Source organism: Microcaecilia unicolor, chromosome 13, assembly GCF_901765095.1.
Source record: "Microcaecilia unicolor chromosome 13, aMicUni1.1, whole genome shotgun sequence".
In the NCBI taxonomy this organism is placed as follows: Eukaryota; Metazoa; Chordata; class Amphibia; order Gymnophiona; family Siphonopidae; genus Microcaecilia; species Microcaecilia unicolor.
Genome location: NC_044043.1, coordinates 88396935 through 88416729, shown reverse-complemented (window position 1 = coordinate 88416729; position 19795 = coordinate 88396935). Strand labels below are relative to the sequence as shown.

General features: G+C 46.5%; 1 protein-coding gene across 1 annotated transcript in view; it reads right to left on the bottom strand.

Moving 5' to 3' along the window:
- The window catches only part of LOC115482595, a 175050-nt gene that overhangs the window by 1810 nt on the left and 153445 nt on the right, over positions 1-19795 (bottom strand). Inside the window, exon 14 of the mRNA XM_030222503.1 lies at positions 4108-4272. Within this exon, the coding sequence (XP_030078363.1) occupies positions 4108-4272 (165 nt within the window). The remainder of the gene's footprint in view (positions 1-4107; positions 4273-19795) is intronic.

Here is a 19795-nt window from a genome sequence, read left to right as displayed (position 1 = left end):
AGGAGCATCAGAGGCCAAGGGGACGGCCGTATCTACGACTCATAGGTTTTCTTGCTTTCTTTTCAGTGTATTGCAGCTGCAGCCACTTAGGTAAGTCTAGCAAGCCTGTCAGCTACTGAATACAGAAAGCAAAAGATAGCATGTGGGAACTTGCTCCATTTTGTTCTCTGGAATGCAATGACTATTATACAAATGGTCTTGCTTTCATTATTTTGGTAGGGGCTGCCTTCATGACTGTCCACAGTCCCCCCAGTCCTGACACCTGACAGGGGGGACAGGGAAGGACACTCACAGTCTCACATACGCACTCGCACACACTCATTCTCACATACACACACGCTCTCTCATAGACACACTCACACCCACTCTCTGTCACACACACACACACTTGCACATTCTCACTCTCACACAGTCACTCTCACAGACACTCTGTCAAACATACACACTCCACGCAAAACCTTGCTAGCGCCCGTTTCATTTCAGCCAGAAACGGGCCTTTTTTTACTAGTCTTTTATTAACAACCACACTGTATCTCTTCTTAAATGGAGAAGAGCTGTCACAGCGGTTAACACCATGGATACATAACATCAATGCTGGACTACTGTAATGCACTCCACCGTTGATTCGACTACAAAGGGTTTGCACCGTCTCCAATTTATTCAGAATGCTGCGGTATGGCTGATAGAAAGTTGTAAGCAGTGTCATCACGATCATCACGTCACACCATTTCTGAAAAAAAAACTTCACCGGCTACCAGTACAATCCAGGGTTACATTTAAAATTCTTGTGTCCGACCTTCAGGGCTTTTAAAGGCAACGGTCATGAGTATTATGAAGAACAGGATCTTCCACTACACACCGTCCCTAACCACACCCCTCTCCAAAGGAAATGACGCAGGGGTCCTTTCACTAAGCCACGGTACATAAGTAATTCCACACTGGGAAAAGACCAAGGGTCCGTCGAGCCCAGCATCCTGTCCCCGACAGCGGCCAATCCAGGCCAAGGGCACCTGGCGAGCTTCCCAAACGTACAAACGTTCTATACATGTTATTCCTGGAATTGTGGATTTTTCCCCCAAGTCCATTTAGTAGCGGTTTATGGACTTGTCCTTTAGGAAACCGTCTAACCCCTTTTTAAACTCTGCCAAGCTAACCGCCTTCACCACGTTCTCCAGCAATGAATTCCAGAGTTTAATTATGCGCTGGGTGAAGAAAAACCTTCTCCGATTTGTTTTAAATTTACTACACTGGTAGGTATAAAGTAGCCTGTGGTTGTGTGGGTGCGTGTTTTGGGCGCGCGCTGGGCCATTTTTTTTTTACCGCAGCAGGGAAAAAGGGGTTTTTTTTAACGACCCGGGAAATGGGAGTGCTATTTAAGTGCCTATTTACAGCCTGAGCCCTTACCACTGACCTAGCAGTAAGGGCTCACGCGCTACCTGCACGGTAACCATGTAGCACACGCCAAACACCAATTACCACCGGGATACCCCCCCCCCCCCATGGTAGAAAATAGAAAATTGTCTGGGACTTCAAGGTGTGATTTATGTTGGTCCTGTAAACAAACCACAGGAACTCTTATGCATCTTTTGCTAGAACGTCCTAATCTGGTATTGTTCTGGGCAGATGTTTGGGATAAGTTACAAAGGATTTGGGGGTTTCAGGATTCTTTTCTACCAAAGTATGTAATCTGGAAGTCAATTTGCACCCGGTTTATATTTGCAGAGAGCGATAAACTGCTTTTTGACCTCTTGGTCTCTATTGCGTTGAAATTAATAATATCGCATTGGAAAGATAACTCTCCAGTCAATGTCATTCTTTGGTGGAATTGGGTCTTATTGTACAAGAAACATGAGCAACTGGTGGTGGGAGGCGGGGCTGGTGGTTTGGGAGGCGGGGATAGTGCTGGGCAGACTTATACGGTCTGTGCCAGAGCCAGTGGTGGGAGGCGGGGCTGGTGGTTGGGAGGCGGGGATAGTGCTGGGCAGACTTATACAGTCTGTGCCCTGACAATGGCAGGTACAAATCAAGGTAAGGTATACACAAAAAGTAGCACATATAAGTTTGTCTTGTTGGGCAGACTGGATGGACCGTGCAGGTCTTTTTCTGCTGTCATCTACTATGTTAACTGTCAGTGAATGATATCCCTGGGTCTAATTATGGTTCTCAGAAATGGAAAACTCTCGACCTCTTTCTTTTATCAGCTGTCTAACTGTATTGCCTAATGTTTGATCTCAGCTTAATGTATAACATTGTCTTGTATAGTATAAGTTGTTTTTGTTTTCTCTTTTGTTTGCTGTATTTTTGAAAAACTCAATTAAAAAAAAATAGAAAATTATTTTCTACCACAGGATTCTGCGCGTGCCAAACAGAATTACCGCCAGGCGCATGCACTAGCCCAGCGGGAGTGCCCAGTTAGCCCTCTCCTGCCTTAGTAAAAGGAGCCTGCACTGCGATTCCCACCAACAAGCCTTCTCTGGAGTGGCTCCTCACACTCTGGGACCTTTTGCTTAACGTAAGGATACGTCTACGTCAGGAAGCAGGAGAAAACTTGGTTCGTCTCCCAGGGCCTTTAATGGAAGAAGCAACTACGTAAACAGCCACCCGCACGAGGACCAACACGGACTGCACGTTCGATAGCAGGATGAAATTATTCACTCCTGATCTAGCTGAGATCATTTTCATGTACCTTTTCTGACTCCATGTGCAATTTTCCCTCAAGTTAGTCATCCGTATCGCCTGTCTAACTCCTGCTTACTCTATCTTATCTGCCCATATATTTCATCTCTACTTACACCCTATGCTGGATATTAAGATACTAGCCGCTGAGCCCGTTAAAACGGGCGAGATTTCCAGCTGCCCTCCTCGCCGCCGCTCCCTCCCCCCTCCGTGCCGGGCCCCCTGCACTGACCTGACAGCACCTCTCACCTCCGTGTGAAAGCGCTGCAGGCAGCAGCAGATCGCTCTGCTGCCTCCTGCAGCGCTTCCACACGGAGATGAGAGGCGCTGTCAGGTCAGTGCAGGGGGCCCGATACGGAGGGGGGCGGGAGCGGCGCCGGGGATGGGGGGGAGGTTGCTGCGCGCGATGTTCGTTTCCAGGCGGCAGCGTCCGACAGTCCGACTCCGTTTCCCTCTCTGTTCCGCCCTCTGACGTCATCACGTCTTGACGCGAGGGCGGGACAGAGAGGGAAGTCTCTACTGCGCATTTGCAGGTGAGTCGGTCACTTGCCATTTATATGTTTGATTTTAATGGATATTGTGTTGACACTATAATTAGCATATTATGCAAAAATAAGTACTATTACTTGAATATTTTTACTGCTGTAATAGTCTATTGCCTATGTCCAGTGATCAGGGCCCCTGGGCAAATAAGGATCATTGCCCCCCTCCCCATCTCATCCCATCCCAAAAGCCCCAGGGCAGTGGAAGACCCAGTACTTCCCTCCCATGTGCCTGACATCCCTCCCTCCCCTCCATCTCCAGGACCAGGACCAGGATGCCCCCTATTTCTCCCTTTCCTGTGCTCCGGTCTTCGAACGCCCCCCCCCCCCCAACCACCCCCCACCTGGAGCGAGAAAAGAGCTTCCAATCCAAGCGGTAAAAAGAAGGGGAAGGAGACTTACTGTCCTGAGGCCTGGTCCGGCGATGCTGCAACTTCCCTCTGCCGCGGCACACCCTTGCAGAAGAAGGAAGTTATGTGGGAAGGGGGGAGTGGGCCGTGGCAGAGAGAAGTTCCGACATCAGCGGACCAGACAGTAAGTGCGACCTTGGCTTCTCCATCCCCCTCTACCACTTGGATTGGAAGCTCTTTTCTCGCTTCAAGTGGGGGTGGGGGTTTGTAGACGGGAGCACAGGAGGGGGAGAGAGGGGCGTCCCGGTCCCAGACCTGGGGGCCGAGCGGAGAGAGGGGCATTGGGCATGTGGGAGGGAAGTACTGGGTCCCTCACTGCCCTGGGCCCTCGGGCACTGCCTGGTTGCCTGAATGGTCAGTTCACCACCTTGGAGATACTGTATTTCTGAAAAAACAGCGGTAAAAAGAATCCTAAGAAATTTCCCTAGATGATAGCAAAGCCAAATTCTGCCTACAAAATGGAGTGAAAGAATACTTACCGCTACAGCGGTGACAAAGTTGTGCAATATGTAATAGTCTGCCCCACCGTGGCCCATTAAAGGCGCCGGGATGCACACGGCCATTGTTATCGGATGGGTACTGCGCTTCCTTGTCAGGAAATCAAAAACTTCCGCTGGTCCTCTACCAATGCAGGACAGCTCACCCTGTGTTAAAGAGAAACGTATGGTAGAACCTAAGTGTCAACAGAACAGCACAGCGGAGAGAAAAAAAACCTAGGTCAAACCAGTTGGGTGTTTATTGGAAGAGCAACCAAAGGGCCATATTTACTTACTAGTAAAAAAGGCCCGTTTCTGTTTGAAAGGAAAAGGGCGCTAGCAAGGTTTTCCTCTGAGTGTGTATGTTTGAGAGAGTGTACGTGAGAGTGACTGTGTGAGAGAGGCTTCTGTTCTGTTCCTGCTGCTGTGCATTCCCCGTGTTGTGCTGATTCGCTGCTCCCTGTATCGTGGCTCCGCCCCTCTCCCTTCTACTGGCCAATCTGGTGTGGGTTGTGTGACATCACTATTATCTACTCCAACTCCAGACCACCTCCAAGGGATCCACGGTTCCAGGCAGCCTCAGAATGTTGGAGGTGAGAATTATTATATAGGATGAGGTGTGAGCACATACTTCATGATGCCTAGTTTCCTTGTTGGAATACAGTCAGGCCCTAACCAATGACAAGACAGCTTTCAAAATAGTCAGTGACATCACAAAGTGTTCTGCCTGTCCGAGAGTTCAACTGGACTGCACTGCACTGCCTTGTTGCTCGATAGGCATAGCCCAGGTAGCTGCACTAGGGGCACTGAGCTGGAAGAGGCACTTTTTTCATCTTGGCAGTCAAATCCTGTTGGGTCCACCCCCTTTAAAGCTGCAGGGGCTGGCAGGGCAGAAGCATTAGCACAGTACAAGCAAGATATATGGATATATTAATTCAGAGTATAAAAAGGAGTGGCCTAGTGGTTAGGGTGGTGGACTTGGACTTTGGTCCTGGGGAACTGAGGAACTGAGTTCGATTCCCACTTCAGGCACAGGCAGCTCCTTGTGACTCTGGGCAAGACACTTAACCCTCCATTGCCCCCCCCCCCCCCATGTAAGCCGCATTGAGCCTGCCATGAGTGGGAAAGCGCAGGGTACAAATGTAATAAAAATAAAATAGATACTATTGGAGAGTCTACATGGAATGTTGCTATTCCACTAGCAACATTCCATGTAGAAGGCTGTGCAGGCTTCTGTTTCTGTGAGTCTGACGTCCTGCACGTATGTGCAGGACGTCAGACTCACAGAAGCAGAAGCCTGCGCGGCCACATTGGTGATCTGCAAGGGCCGACTTCTACATGGAATGTTGCTAGTGGAATAGCAACATTCCATGTAGAATCTCAAATAGTAGCAACAGTGGAGGAGTGGCCTAGTGGTTAGGGTGGTGGACTTTGGTCCTGGGGAACTGAGGAACTGAGTTCAATTCCCACTTCAGGCACAGGCAGCTCCTTGTGACTCTGGGCAAGTCACTTAACCCTCCAGTGCCCCATGTAAGCTGCATTGAGCCTGCCAAGAGTGGGAAAGTGCAGGGTACAAATGTAACAAAAATAAATTAAAAAAAGAGTTAAGCACTGATTGAGTTTTTGTGTCAGAGAAAAGTTAGGCTCTATGTAAAGCTGCCAAGTTACCCAAATCCAGGAGGGAGATTTTGAGCCAGTCCTACAGCTGAAGACATAGGAGGTGTGCAGGAAAGACAGTAGACGGTAAACTTTTGACCTTTGCTTTTAAAATTTTGTATGAGCTAGTACTTGCTTATCTGGCTAGTACATAGCATTACCAACTGTCTGGCAGACCTTCAAAACTTGCAATAGAAAAGCCAGTTATTTTAATCCCTGATGCCATGGCCCAGAAGTGCCAGCATCTCCCCATCTCCCTCCTCCCCTAGGATCAGCATCTCTCCTTTTGCCTTTCTCTCTCTCTCTCTCTCTCTCTCTCTCACTTCCTCCCTCCTTCAGGACCATCCAAGCATCTCTCCCTCTCCATTGCAACCCCCTCCCTCAATCCTGTAAATATACCATGATATTCGGCAGCTACAGTGATTCAGGCAGGCAACTTCTGCCAGCTCTGGGGCCTCCTCTTGGCTGCATCCTGTCTCCTATGATGCAACTTCCTGTTTCTGTGTGGGTCGGATGCAGCCAAGGGAAATCCCCAGAGCTAGCCAGAGACCATTTGTCTGAATTGCTGAGGCTGCCAAATGTCAGGATCTGGTGGTGAGAGGAAGAAGGAGAGGAAAAGACGTTGGATCTGGGGGAGAGAGGGAGTGGGAGAGATTCTGAATCTGCCAGGGGGATGGAGAAGGACTCAAGAAATGCTGAACTTGTTGGGGGGGGGGGGGGGGGGAGAGAAAATGCTGGATCTGTCCAGGGGAAAGAGATGCTGGATCTTACCCAAGGAGGAGGGAGAAAGACTGAAGAAATTCTGGACTCACCAGGAAGAAGAATCCATCAAGAAAATGGAGGGGAGGGGAGAGAGAGAGAGAAAGAGAGGACGTCCCGGCAAATGGGCAGAAAAACCCGTATTATCGAAACAAGAAGGGCGTCCATCTTTCGTTCCAATAATATGGTCGGGGACGCCCAAATCTTGACATTTAGGTCGTCTCTAGAGATGGTCGTCCATAGTCTTGGTTGTTTCTGATTTTCGGCGATAATGGAAACTAAGGACGCCCATCACAGAAATGACCAAATGCAAGCCCTTTGGTCTTGGGAGGAGCCAGCATTCTTAGTGCACTGGTCCCCCTGACATGCCAGGACACCAACCGGGCAACCTAGGGGGCACTGCAGTGGACTTCATAAATTGCTCCCAGGTGCATAGCTCCCTTACCTTGTGTGCTGAGTCCCCCCCCCCCAAAAAAAAACCCCACAACTGTACACCACTACCATAGCCCTTATGGGTGAAGGGGACACCTAGATGTGGGTACAATGGGTTTCTGGTGGGTTTTGAAGGGCTCACATTTACCACCACAAGTGTAACAGGTAGGGGAGATGGGTCTGGGTCCACCTGGCTGAAGTGCACTGCACCCACTAAAACTGCTACAGGGACCTGCATACTGCTGTCATGGAGCTGGGTATGACATTTGAGGCTGGCATAGAGGCTGGCACAAAATATATATTTTAATTTTTTTTGAGGGTGGGAGGGGGTTAGTGACCACTGGGGAGTAAGGGGAGGTCATCCCCGATTCCCTCCGGTGGCCATCTGGTCAGTTTGGGCACCTTTTTGTGGCTTGGTTGTAAGAAAAAAAGGACCAGGTAAAGTCGTCCAAGTGTTAGTCAGGGACGCCCTGTTTTTTTTTTTCAATTAGGGGTCGAGGACACCCATGTGTAAGGCACGCCCAAGTCCCGCCTTCGCTATGCCTGCGACACGCCCCCAAGAACTTTGGTCATCCCCGCAACAGAAAGCAGTTGGGGATGCCCAAAATCGGCTTTCCATTATACCGATTTGGGCGACCCTGTGAGGACGCACATATTGCGATCTGTGTCGAAATATGGGCATCCTTCTCTTTCGAAAATAAGCCTGATAGTAACATAGTAAATGACGGCAGATAAAGACCTCAACGGTCCATCCAGTCTGCCCAACAAAATAACCTAATTTACATGGTATGTGATATTTTATATGCATATCCGAGTTTGATTTGTCCCTGCCTTTCTCAGGGCACAGACCGTAGAAGTCCGCCCTGCACCGGTTTTATTCTCCAAATACCGGCGTCGCCACCCAATGTCCGCTAAGATTCCATAGATCCATTCCTTCTAAACAGGATTCCTTTGTGTTTATCCCACGCACGTTTGAATTCCATTACTGTTTTCATCTCCACCACCTTCCGCGGGAGGGCATTCCACGTAGCCACTACCCTCTCCGTGAAAAAATATTTCCTGACATTACTCCTGAGTCTGCCCCCCCTTCAACCTCAATTCATGTCCTCTCGTTCTACCACCTTCCCATCTCCGGAAAAGGTTCGTTTGCAGATTAATACCTTTCAAATATTTGAACGTCTGTATCATGTCACCCCTGTTTCTCCTTTCCTCCAAGGTATACATGTTCAGGTCGGCAAGTCTCTCCTCGTATGGTTTGCAATGCAAATCCCATACCATTTTCGTAGCTTTTCTTTGCACCGCTTCCAGTCTTTCTACATCTTTAGCCAGATACGGCCTCCAAAACTGAACACAATACTCCAAGTGGGGCCTCACCAATGACTTGTTGAGGGGCATCAACACCTCCTTTCTTCTGCTGGTTATACCCTTCCTTCCTGATTTTCAAGAGACCAATAAGAGCTTAGCACACAAACACATGAATGCCACCATCAGCAGTTTTCCTTACTGCTTCCTCTTTTTTTTTTTTTTTTTGTTACATTTGTACCCCGCGCTTTCCCACTCATGGCAGGCTCAATGCGGCTTACATATTGTATACAGGTACTTATTTGTACCTGGGGCAATGGAGGGTTAAGTGACTTGCCCAGAGTCACAAGGAGCTGCCTGTGCCTGAAGTGGGAATCAAACTCAGTTCCTCAGTTCCCCAGGACCAAAGTCCACCACCCTAACCACTAGGCTACTCCTCCACTGCTGCTACTATTTGAGATTCTACATGGAATGTTCCAACATTCCATGTAGAAGTCGGCCCTTGCAGATCACCAATGTGGCCGCGCAGGCTTCTGCTTCTGTGAGTCTGACGTCCTGTACGTACGTGCAGGACGTCAGACTCACAGAAACAGAAGCCTGCGCAGCCTTCTACATGGAATGTTGCTAGTGGAATAGCAACATTCCATGTAGAATCTCCAATAGTAGCAACATTCCATGTAGAATCTCCAATAGTATCTATTTTATTTTTGTTACATTTGTACCCTGCGCTTTCCCACTCATGGCAGGCTCAATGCGGCAATGGAGGGTTAAGTGACTTACCCAGAGTCACAAGGAGCTGCCTGTGCCTGAAGTGGGAATCAAACTCAGTTCCTCAGTTCCCCAGGACCAAAGTCCACCACCCTAACCACTAGGCCACTCCTCCACTTTCTGCTCTTTCAGTGGAAAATGCCTTCGTCTACAAATTAAAAACGTGATTTTTCTACTTCCTCTCCCAAAATTGTACTGGTTCCGGCGGGTTCTCACGTGGAAGCAAGATTGGCCTTTTCACCAAACTGTCCCAAAAATGTTAACGTTGGATAATATTTACATCTGTCCACTAGATGTCACTGTGCTACTGCACCAGTCAACCTTGCAGAAGCAACTGGAACTGACAAAAGAATCCATCTCTTTATAGCAGAATCCACAAAACACCACATGTTCCATTTGCTGCCATGGGTTGTAAAACCAGCTACTCTGCTCCTCCTACTGAACCAGGTGCCAATTTCCTTTACAGCACAAGGCCCTCTGCATGCAGCCCGGGAAGTCTCTGCCATGGAAATTCAATCACACCTAGAAATCCTGCCAAGGGCTGAATAGAGGACTCTAGTATTATACTCTAATTCACCTTCTGCATTATGGTCAGACTAAGACTTCAATTTATCTACCTTCAAATATGAAAAAGAAATTCAGATACAAACCAGAACCCATAAGTCCCTCTCGTCAGCTACAGTACACACATGAAACGATTCCATCTGTCATTCATACATGGGCAATATGAAATGATAGATGAATGGAGGAGTAGCCTAGTGGTTAGGGCAGTGGACTTTGATCCTGGGGAACGGAGTTCGATTCCCACTGCAGCTCCTTGTGACTCTGGGCAAGTCACTTAACCCTCCATTGCCCCTGGTACAAAATAAGTACCTGAATATATGTAAACCGCTTTGAATATAGTTGCAAAAAACCTCAGAAAGGTGGTATATCAAGTCCCATTTCCCTTTCCCTATTTCAGATCCTAAATGGAGTGTTGCTACTATCTAAGATTCTACATGGAATGGTAGCTACTGGTTGAGATTCTGTTGCTACTATTTGAGATTCTACATTGCAAGTGGAGGAGTAGCCTAGTGGTTAGTGCAGCCAACTTTGATCCTGGGGAAGTGGGTTCAATTCCCACTGCAGCTCCTTGTGACTCTGGGCAAGTCACTTAACCCTCCATTGCCCCTGGTACAAAATAAGTACCTGAATATATGTAAACCGCTTTGAATATAGTTGCAAAATATCACAGAAAAGTGGTATATCAACAAAAAATCATATAAAAATCCTCACAATTGAATTATAACTGGATCGTACTTGGTTAACCTGTGGCGGGAACAGCACAGCCTCAACTTTCAACCGGGCGAGACACCGGCACATGTGTAGTGTCCCATCATCTGTCTGCTCACTTTCCTTTTAAACCTCAAAAGGGATGTGTCTACACCCACCAGTCACTGTCATACACAAAGAGTCCCTAGAGGACTACGTTTAAAGAAAGAACCCAGATTTTTAGACGATCCAGAATATGTAGAACACAATACTTACAAGATGTTCCCTGGATCTAATGCTTCTTACGATTGATAAATTAGATAAAGGAAAGTCAACAACAAGAATTGCAAAATAAAATAGATAATTTAAAAACATCCACATCTGAAGAAGCTTTTTCTAAAAACATTGGAGGAGAACACACAGTTAATTTAGATAAATATCGACAACAAATACGAACACAAAAAATTAATAAGTATAAAAGGGACTCATGATTACACAAAAGGTTATGTAGGATAGTGCTGGGCAGACTTCTACGGTCTGTGCCAGAGCCGGTGGTGGGAGGCGGGGCTGGTGGTTGGGAGGTGGGGATAGTGCTGGGCAGACTTCTACGGTCTGTGCCAGAGCAGGTGGTGGGAGGTGGGGCAGGTGGTTGGGAGGCAGGGATAGTGCTGGGCAGACTTATATGGTCTGTGCCAGAGCCGGTGGTTGGGAGGCGGGGCTGGTGGTTGGGAGGCGGGGATAGTGCTGGGCAGACTTATATGGTCTGTGCCAGAGCCAGTGGTTGGGAGGCGGGGCTGGTGGTTGGGAGGCGGGGATAGTGCTGGGCAGACTTATACGGTCTGTGCCCTGAAGAGCACAGGTACAAATCAAAGTAGGGTATACACAAAAAGTAGCACATATGAGTTACCTTGTTGGGCAGACTGGATGGACCGTGCAGGTCTTTTTCTGCCGTCATCTACTATGTTACTATGTTACTAGGTAAGTCCCATTTCCCTTTCCCTAGCAGAAACACAGGTGACCACATGGCATATTTTATTATGGCCATAAGGACAGTAATAACCAAAGCCCTAGCAGAAGTGCAGGCACTCATGTAAGTGGAAGATGAGCCTAATGGTTACACTAAACAGGTTGTGGAGCAGAGACCTGGGTTCAAAATCCCACTGACTCTCCTTGTGACCTTGGACAAGTCCCTTTGCCTCAAGTACAAACACAGATTATAAGTTCCCTATCCCCAGAAGAATACCTAGTGTACGTGAATGTGACTTACACTGAACTACCTCTGGAATGGTGTGAGCTATATACAAATAAATACATGTGGCTGTCTGGCAGACTACACAGGGGATTGGGTTATGCTGGATGAAAAAAATATAGCATAATTAGAGAAGGGCAAACAAATGATAAAGGGGATGAAATGATTCCCCAGTGAGGAAAGGTTAAAGGGGTTAGGGCTCCTCAGCTTGGAGAAAAGACAGCTGAGGATATCATTGAGGTCTAGGACTAAGGAACAGAGAAAATATTTCTTCGCTCAACCTGTAATTAAGCTCTGGAATTTGTGGGCAGAGAATGCGGTAAAAGCAGTTAGCGTAGCAGGGTTTAAAAAGGTTGGACAAGTTCCTAAAAGAAAAGTCCATAAACTATTATTACTGTGGACTTGGGAGAATCCACTGCTTATTCCTGGGATAAGCAGCATAAAATCTGTTTTACTCTTTTGGGATCTGGATTGGCCACTGTTGGAAGCATGATGCAGGGCTTGATGGACCTTTGGTTCGTTCCAAGTACGGTGATGCTTATGTACATAAGGTCAGAGGATGTGAATGACATGGTAAATATTGTCTGCTCACCTGACTAAGATTAAACAAGGAAGACGGCAGAAACTGTCCTAAGGAAGGAGAAAAATCTTAGAAGTGGTGAAGCTCCATAGAAGGCAGCTGGGGAGAATTCTGAGCGGTGAAGACTCAATGAATTGGGCAGACTGGAAGGGCTGGTTTGTCTTTCTCTGCTGAGATCTTCTATATTACACATAATTCTACAAGCTGCAGTAATTCTTTTTTTACCTGAGTTGCTGGCATGTCCTGGGGCGAGAAAAGTGAGTACAAGATCCCTGGGCATTTAAGAAATGAACACAGAATTTTGCAACAGGAAGTGGCTTCAGTTTTCCCTGTGCACAGACTCCACAGCACTGTCAGCGCCAGTCCAACCATTAGCCACGACTAGGCAGCCACCTAGGGTAGCAGCTTCAAGCAAAAAGCAGCTGCAGTCAATGCAAAGCAATTGTCCCGACAGCTGCAGAAACTGAAAAGAAGCCTTTTTACACACAGGGAGAGTAGGAGTTTCTATATAGCCCGTTTAACTGGGTAAAAGGCTTCTGGAAATTGCCATCATTAGGTTTATAAAGATCAAGATTCAAAGTGATTTAAGCAGGCAGGAAAGGCTCTTACCCGCTCACATGGCACTCAGCAGGCTGGCCACCGATATTCTGCTTCACTTAACTGGGCAGTGCCGCTAAATATTGGCTCTAACATACCATCTTGAGTTCAGGCATGGAAGGGCATTCTGGGGACAGAGTCGAGGAGGGGCTGGCAGTTATGTAGGTATCAGCAATATTCAGTAGCAGAGCCCACAAATGTAAGCAGGACAGTGGCGTTCCTTGGTCGGCTGCCACCTGGGGAGCTACTGGGCACCCCCCCCCCCCCCGAGTGCAGCGTCGTCTGCCCTGGCACATCACCTCCAAGCCCGCCCCCCCGGGTGCATTCTTCGTACCTGCTGGGGTGCTGGGAGCAACCACAGGGCTGTTGGCTATGCCGATTCCCTGCTCCCTCTGCCCCGGAACAGGTTACTTCCTGTTCTGGGGCAGAGGGAGCCAGCAGAGCCGACAGCTGCGCAGCTGCTCTCTGCAGCTAAGAATACACCTGGGAGGGGGGGGGGCTGATGCACCGGGGGGGTGTCATTGCGCCAGGGAGGGTGTTGTGCGGCACCCTGGGGGGACGGACGCTGCTGCACCCATGGGAGGGGGGCTGATGGGGGGGGTGTCGTGCTGCACCCTGGGGGGACAGACGCCACTGCACCTGGGGGGGGTGCGCAGCGGCGATCCGCCCCAGGTGGCAGCCGACCTAGGAATGCCACTATGATGGAGCCCATTCATAGTGAGTGAGCTTTGTCTGCATTACTGCACCGGGAGTCACTAGCATGGCTCGATAAAAGAAGCCCAAAATTAATTTAGCATTTATACTAAATTTAAGATCTGGGCAAAAAAAAAAAATCTGCACAAATGCCTCTAATCATTCAGAAACCTGATTATCAACAGTCAACACGCGCAAACACCTGTTACTGTGTCTTATTTGCTGCAGGATCTATTTTTACGCATTTGCCCTGTGGCAAGTAACTTGCACTCATTGCATTAGTCTGTGCTATAAGTAAATGACCCCTCTTGGGGATTGCAAGTCTGAAATGGTGTAAGGTTGTTTTTTTTTGTTTGTTTGTTTGTTTTTACTCCAAACTGTACACCTTGGTGAAAATGTTGTGCAGAAAAGTGACACACTGCAAAAGATGCACCAACAGCACAGAGTTTGCCAACTCTCCTAAATGAAGCGCTATATATCTTTTCTAATTAGCTGTGCAAACCTTTGAGGGAACACCCAAATTCCCTAGAAAACATTTAGCTTGCGTCATTTTCACCTTCCGAAAATCTTTCAAGGGTTGAAAGGCAGGAAGGTAGAAGACTGTAATAATAATTAAAAAAAACAAACAAAAAAAAAACAAAGTTACTAGTAAGGGTGTGCATGGAGGAGTGGCCTAGTAGTTAGGGTGGTGGACTTTGGTCCTGGGGAACTGAGTTCGATTCCCACTTCAGGCACAGGCAGCTCATTGTGACTCTGGGCAAGTCACTTAACCCTCCATTGCCCCATGTAAGCCGCATTGAGCCTGCCATGAGTGGGAAAGCGCAGGGTACAAATGTAACAAAAATAAAATAGATACTATTGGAGATTCTACATGGAATGTTGCTACTATTGGAGATTCTACATGGAATGTTGCTATTCCACTAGCAACATTTCCTGTAGAAGGCTGCGCAGGCTTCTGTTTCTGTGAGTCTGACGTCCTGCACGGACGTGCAGGACGTCAGACTCACAGAAGCAGAAGCCTGCGCGGCCACATTGGTGATCTGCAAGGGCCGACTTCTACATGGAATGTTGCTAATGGAATAGCAACATTCCATGTAGAATCTCCAATAGTAGCAACAGTGGAGGAGTGGCCTAGTGGTTAGGGTGGTGGACTTTGGTCCTGAGCAACCGAGTTCAATTCCCACTTCACGCACAGGCAGCTCCTTGTGACTCTAGGCAAATCACTTAACCCTCCATTGCCCCATGTAAGCCGCATTGAGCCTGCCATGAGTGGGAAAGCGCAGGGTACAAATGTAACAAAAATAAAATAGATGCTATTGGAGATTCTACATGGAATGTTGCTACTATTGGAGATTCTACATGGAATGTTGCTATTCCACCAGCAACATTCCATGTAGAAGGGTGCACAGGCTTCTGTTTCTGTGAGTCTAGACTCACAGAAGCAGAAGCCTGCGCGGCCACATTGGTGATCTGCAAGGGCTGACTTCTACATGGAATGTTGCTAGCGGAATAGCAACATTCCATGTAGAATCTCCAATATTAGCAACAGTGGAGGAGTGGCCTAGTGGTTAGGGTGGTGGACTTTGGTCCTGGGGAACTGAGTTTGATTCCCACTTCAGGCACAGGCAGCTCCTTGTGACTCTGGGCAAGTCACTTAACCACCCTCCATTGCCCCATGTAAGCCACATTGAGCCTGCCATGAGTGGGAAAGCGCAGGGTACAAATGTAAATTTTAAAAAAAATGCTTGTTTTTAAACAAATTTTACTGATCTTTAGGCATTTTTCATGATCGTTTGACCCATTTGCCTTTTAGGCATATATTGCAAGCATTAAAATGCATTCAATCAATTGTACCTGTGTTAATTTGTAGGTAGGAGGGCACAAAAGACATAAGTCACAACTCTTCTGAAAACCAGGAAGATGAGATGGACAAAAAGTCTTTTTTATTGTCTTGTATTTGTTATCAACCGACTGGCGAACACCTTTACGGTATTATGTAAGCCACATTGAGCCTGCAAATAGGTGGGAAAATGTGGGATACAAATGTAACAAATAAAATAAATAAAAATATTCAAACAAAGACTCGACACGGCACCGTGGTTTCAAAAAGTATCTTGTCACAATCCAAAATGCAAAACAGCATAAAAAAATGAAGTCTTTAAAAAGATGCGACATGTATGAAGCTGTGTCGCAACAGTTGTGTTGACTACAATACTTCTCCTGCTGACTGATAATTTGTAGGTAAACCAAGTGATTTGCACTTTCAATTTGTAGGCCCCAAACATATTCGGATCATCACGAACATATCTAAACCTCCACTACCCAAACTGCAAAGGACCTAAATACAAATCAACTTATGCATCCAGCTTCTCCTATATAAGCACACAACTATGGAATGCACTGCCAAAAGCTGTGAAAACAACCTACGACCATCTAAACTTCAGGAAATCACAACAATCCAACCTGTTCAAAAAGGCATACCCTACCGACCCAACATAAGTGCCTGAACCCTGCAACACAGCAAAACCAAAGCTCGTAATGGACACTATATAACCTCTCCTCGATCCCCATTGTGTCTGAAACACATTAACCTTATTCGACCACAACATCGCCTTGTATTTGTTTCTTTACCGGACTTGGCGAACGCCTTTCCGGTACTATGTAAGCCACATTGAGCCTGCAAATAGGTGGGAAAATGTGGGGTACAAATGTAACAAATAAATAAATAAAACAAACTGGGTTAGAACTCATGAATGCACTCCCCCTACTTAATCAAATGACATCCAGTGTGTCATTTATCCCAAAGCAGAAGAGTAAACACAGTGAAAAGAAGGCAAATGTGTTTCTCAGCTGCCATATCCTGATAACCAGATCAAACCTGCAATATGAAATCTGTCGAGTTAGCTTGCTTCAGCTGACCTACCTCTAAACTCATGCCTGGGACTTTGAAGCACAGAAACCCTTAAACTGTTCCCAGTAATTTGAGGTACTGTGTCCTATAATATTCATTTTTAGAACATTTGCACCGACTGAGGTGGCCTATGAATGGGTCACAATGTTTTGCAGGTTAGTTACAAGCTCAGTAGAAAATAAGAGGGGTCCTTTTACTAAGCCGCAGTAAAAAAAAATGGCCTGCGGTAGCATAGGTGCGGGTTTTGAGCGCGCGCATGAAATATTTTTCAGCGCACGTATCAAAAAATGCCTTTTTAAAATTTTTGCCGAAAATGGACGTGCGGCAAAATCAAAATCGCCGTGCGCTCATTTTGGGTGTCTGATTTTACCGCCTGCCATAGACCTAGGAGTAAAGAATCTGTGCGGTAATGACCTACGTGCATCAGATGCCACTTGGCATGTGTCCGAAATGAACATGAAATTACTGCAAGAGGCACGTGGTAGTCGGGCGCTAAGTTCATTTTGGTGCATGTTGGGTGAGCGTAGAGCCTTACGCGGCTTCGTAAAAGGGGCCTAGAGTTTGGTGCACAGCTATTCCCATCAAAAAAACTTCAGCCCGCCCAAAATACAGCAGCAAGACTAATTTTTGGCAAATCACGATTTGAATGCGCAACACCTCTTCATGAAAAACTTCACTGGCTCCCTATCAGAGAACGAATCAACTTCAAGGTCTACACATTAATTCACGGGATTATCCACGGTGAATCTCCGGGCTATATGCTCAATCTGATTGACCTTCCCACCAGAAACATGTCTGAAAGTTTGTGAACTTACCTCAACCTACATTACCCCAATTGCAAAAGACTCAAGTACAAAACCTACTATGGATCCAACTTCTCCTTCTTAGGCAACCAACTCTGGAATGCCCTCCCCAGACCCATCAGATCTATCAGCGACTATCTACCCTTCCGAAAATCGCTAAAAACCCATCTGTTCAAACAGGCCTACCCAAATGACCCAAACTAATGCTATGAACCCATCTACCCAACACATATCCAGGAGACAACGACAATGACCCAGACTACATCTCCCATCAAATTTCCCTATGCTTATCCCGTGTCCCATCCCCCCTCCTGCCTCTCTACCCCCCCCCCAATGATCACCTACCCCTTGCTCATATTTCTCCTACTCCCTTCACCCTTGCCCATCTCTACCTACCTATCTCTTTTATTAGTCTGCTATAATTAACTTATATTTTCTCTATCAATACTCTGTAATCCATATTATTATGCAAGCCACATTGAACCTGCTTTGAGTGGGAAAGCGCAGGGTACAAATGTAATAATAAATAAATAATCCAGCAACTGTTTCTACCTCCTGGGTGTTACCTTTGGAGCTATTTTCTGCACCAGCTCAAATTGTCCATTAGGTGACACTCAAAGAGCTATAAATTGTTTATTTATTTATTGCATTTGTATCCCACATTTTCCCACCTCTTTGCAGGCTCAATGTGGCTTACAATACATCATGAATGGTGGAAATATATTAGAAAATAGACATTTAGTATTACAGAAGGATCTTGGGTAACATTATAATGATAAAACATGATAGTAGCATAACAAGCAAATATCGTAAGGCAATTCTGGATATATGTGTAGGAGTTCACATTTGTTGATCTTTGTGGTATACCTTGCTAAAGAGGTTGGTCTTCAGTAGTTTGCGGAAGCTAGTTAGTTCACAGATTGTTTTTAAGTTGCGCGGCAGCACATTCCAGAATTGTGTGCTCAGGTATGAAAAGGTTGACGCGTGCATTAGTTTGTATTTTAGACCTTTACAGTTGGGGAAGTGAAGATTAAGGAATGTGCGGGATGATTAACTCCCACCCTTGCCCCAGAGGCTCACGTACCACTCCACCAGCAGTCTTAGATTTCCATTTTTAAAAAGAATTTTACTGCTGAAAAACTCCAAGTTCAAGTTTTGTTTCGAAAGCTGCCTCACTGGACTCCTGCCAACAATCTTCGCAGTTCCCCCAGGGCTGAGAGCAGCGAAGCCTTTCACACACAGACCAAAGTCTTAAAATAGCCCTCAGGCAGGAAAGCACCGGTTACGAATAGGCTCACAGAATGTTGAAACATGTAACAGAAGTCTGTGGGAGGCTCTTTTAAGCACCCACATCGCTCCAAAAGTATGACAACTCGAGTTCTTCACAAGACTTACATCAACAGCAACCTTTTTTTTTCCCGCCTGTGTAGAATGACATGGATTTTCATCAATGAGTTTTCAAGACTCTGAAACAGGCACCCAGGAGGCAAATAGCTTGTATGCTTCTGACATGGACGCAGCACTATAGTGCTACATACCCAGTGATGCATTTTGGCTTCTGTTGCCCCTACGCAAGATGCAGACTTATATGAAAGCCCAAAAAGGTACAAGCACAAGAAAGTTCTGAAAGGAAGCGGTACTGTAAACAGCATTCTTCAAAACACACTTTAAATAAATACCACAAATATTTTTTTTTGTTACATTTGTACCCTGTGCTTTCCCACTCATGGCAGGCTCAATGCGGTGGCGGGCAATGGAAGGTTAAGTGACTTGCCCAGAGTCACAAGGAGCTGCCTGTGCCTGAAGTGGGAATCCAACTCAGTTCCTCAGGACCAAAGTCCACCACCCTAACCACTAGGCCACTCCTCCACTGTTGCTACTATTTGAGATTTTACATGAAATGTTGCTATTCCACTAGCAACATTCCATGTAGAAGTCGGCCCTTGCAGATCACCAATGTGGCCGCGCAGGCTTCTGCTTCTGTGAGTCTGACGTCCTGTACGTACGTGCAGGACGTCAGACTCACAGAAACAGAAGCCTGCGCAGCCTTCTACATGGACTGTTGCTAGTGGAATAGCAACATTCCATCCATGTAGAATCTCCAATAGTAGCAACATTCCATGTAGAATCTCCAATAGTATCTATTTTACTGTCATAGTAATGCTTGAATGTTTTCACTTATATACACTGTCAGCTAGCACATTTGCTTATTTCCGATCTGAGGAAGAAGGGCGACCTTCGAAAGCTAATCAAGAAATGTATTAAGTTATGTCCAATAAAAAAGGTATCATCTTATTTTCTTTTCCATGTTTTCTCAGTGTTTACATGAATTACTTCCAGTGGTATGTAATGTTCCAATTATAGCTTTTGTGTTACTATGCCTCTCTTGCAAAACAAACTCTTAAGGAAAAAAGCAGACCATGGATTTCTTTCTGGGTTACTTGAGTTACACTACAAACCAAAGGAATGGCTAACACAGGAGTTTATTTCTCTACCGCGACTGTCCTCTTCGACAGGATCGCTTGGCTCAGAAGTTTTTTCCCCATTCATTCTCAGAGGCATTGGACATTTATACATCTTGTACAATTTACAACCAAACTCTGACCCCTGAGGCAGGCGTTATCTAACGCCGAAACACGTTAGAGCCAGAGCCAGTGGTGGGAGGCGGGACTGGAGGTTGGGAGGCAGGG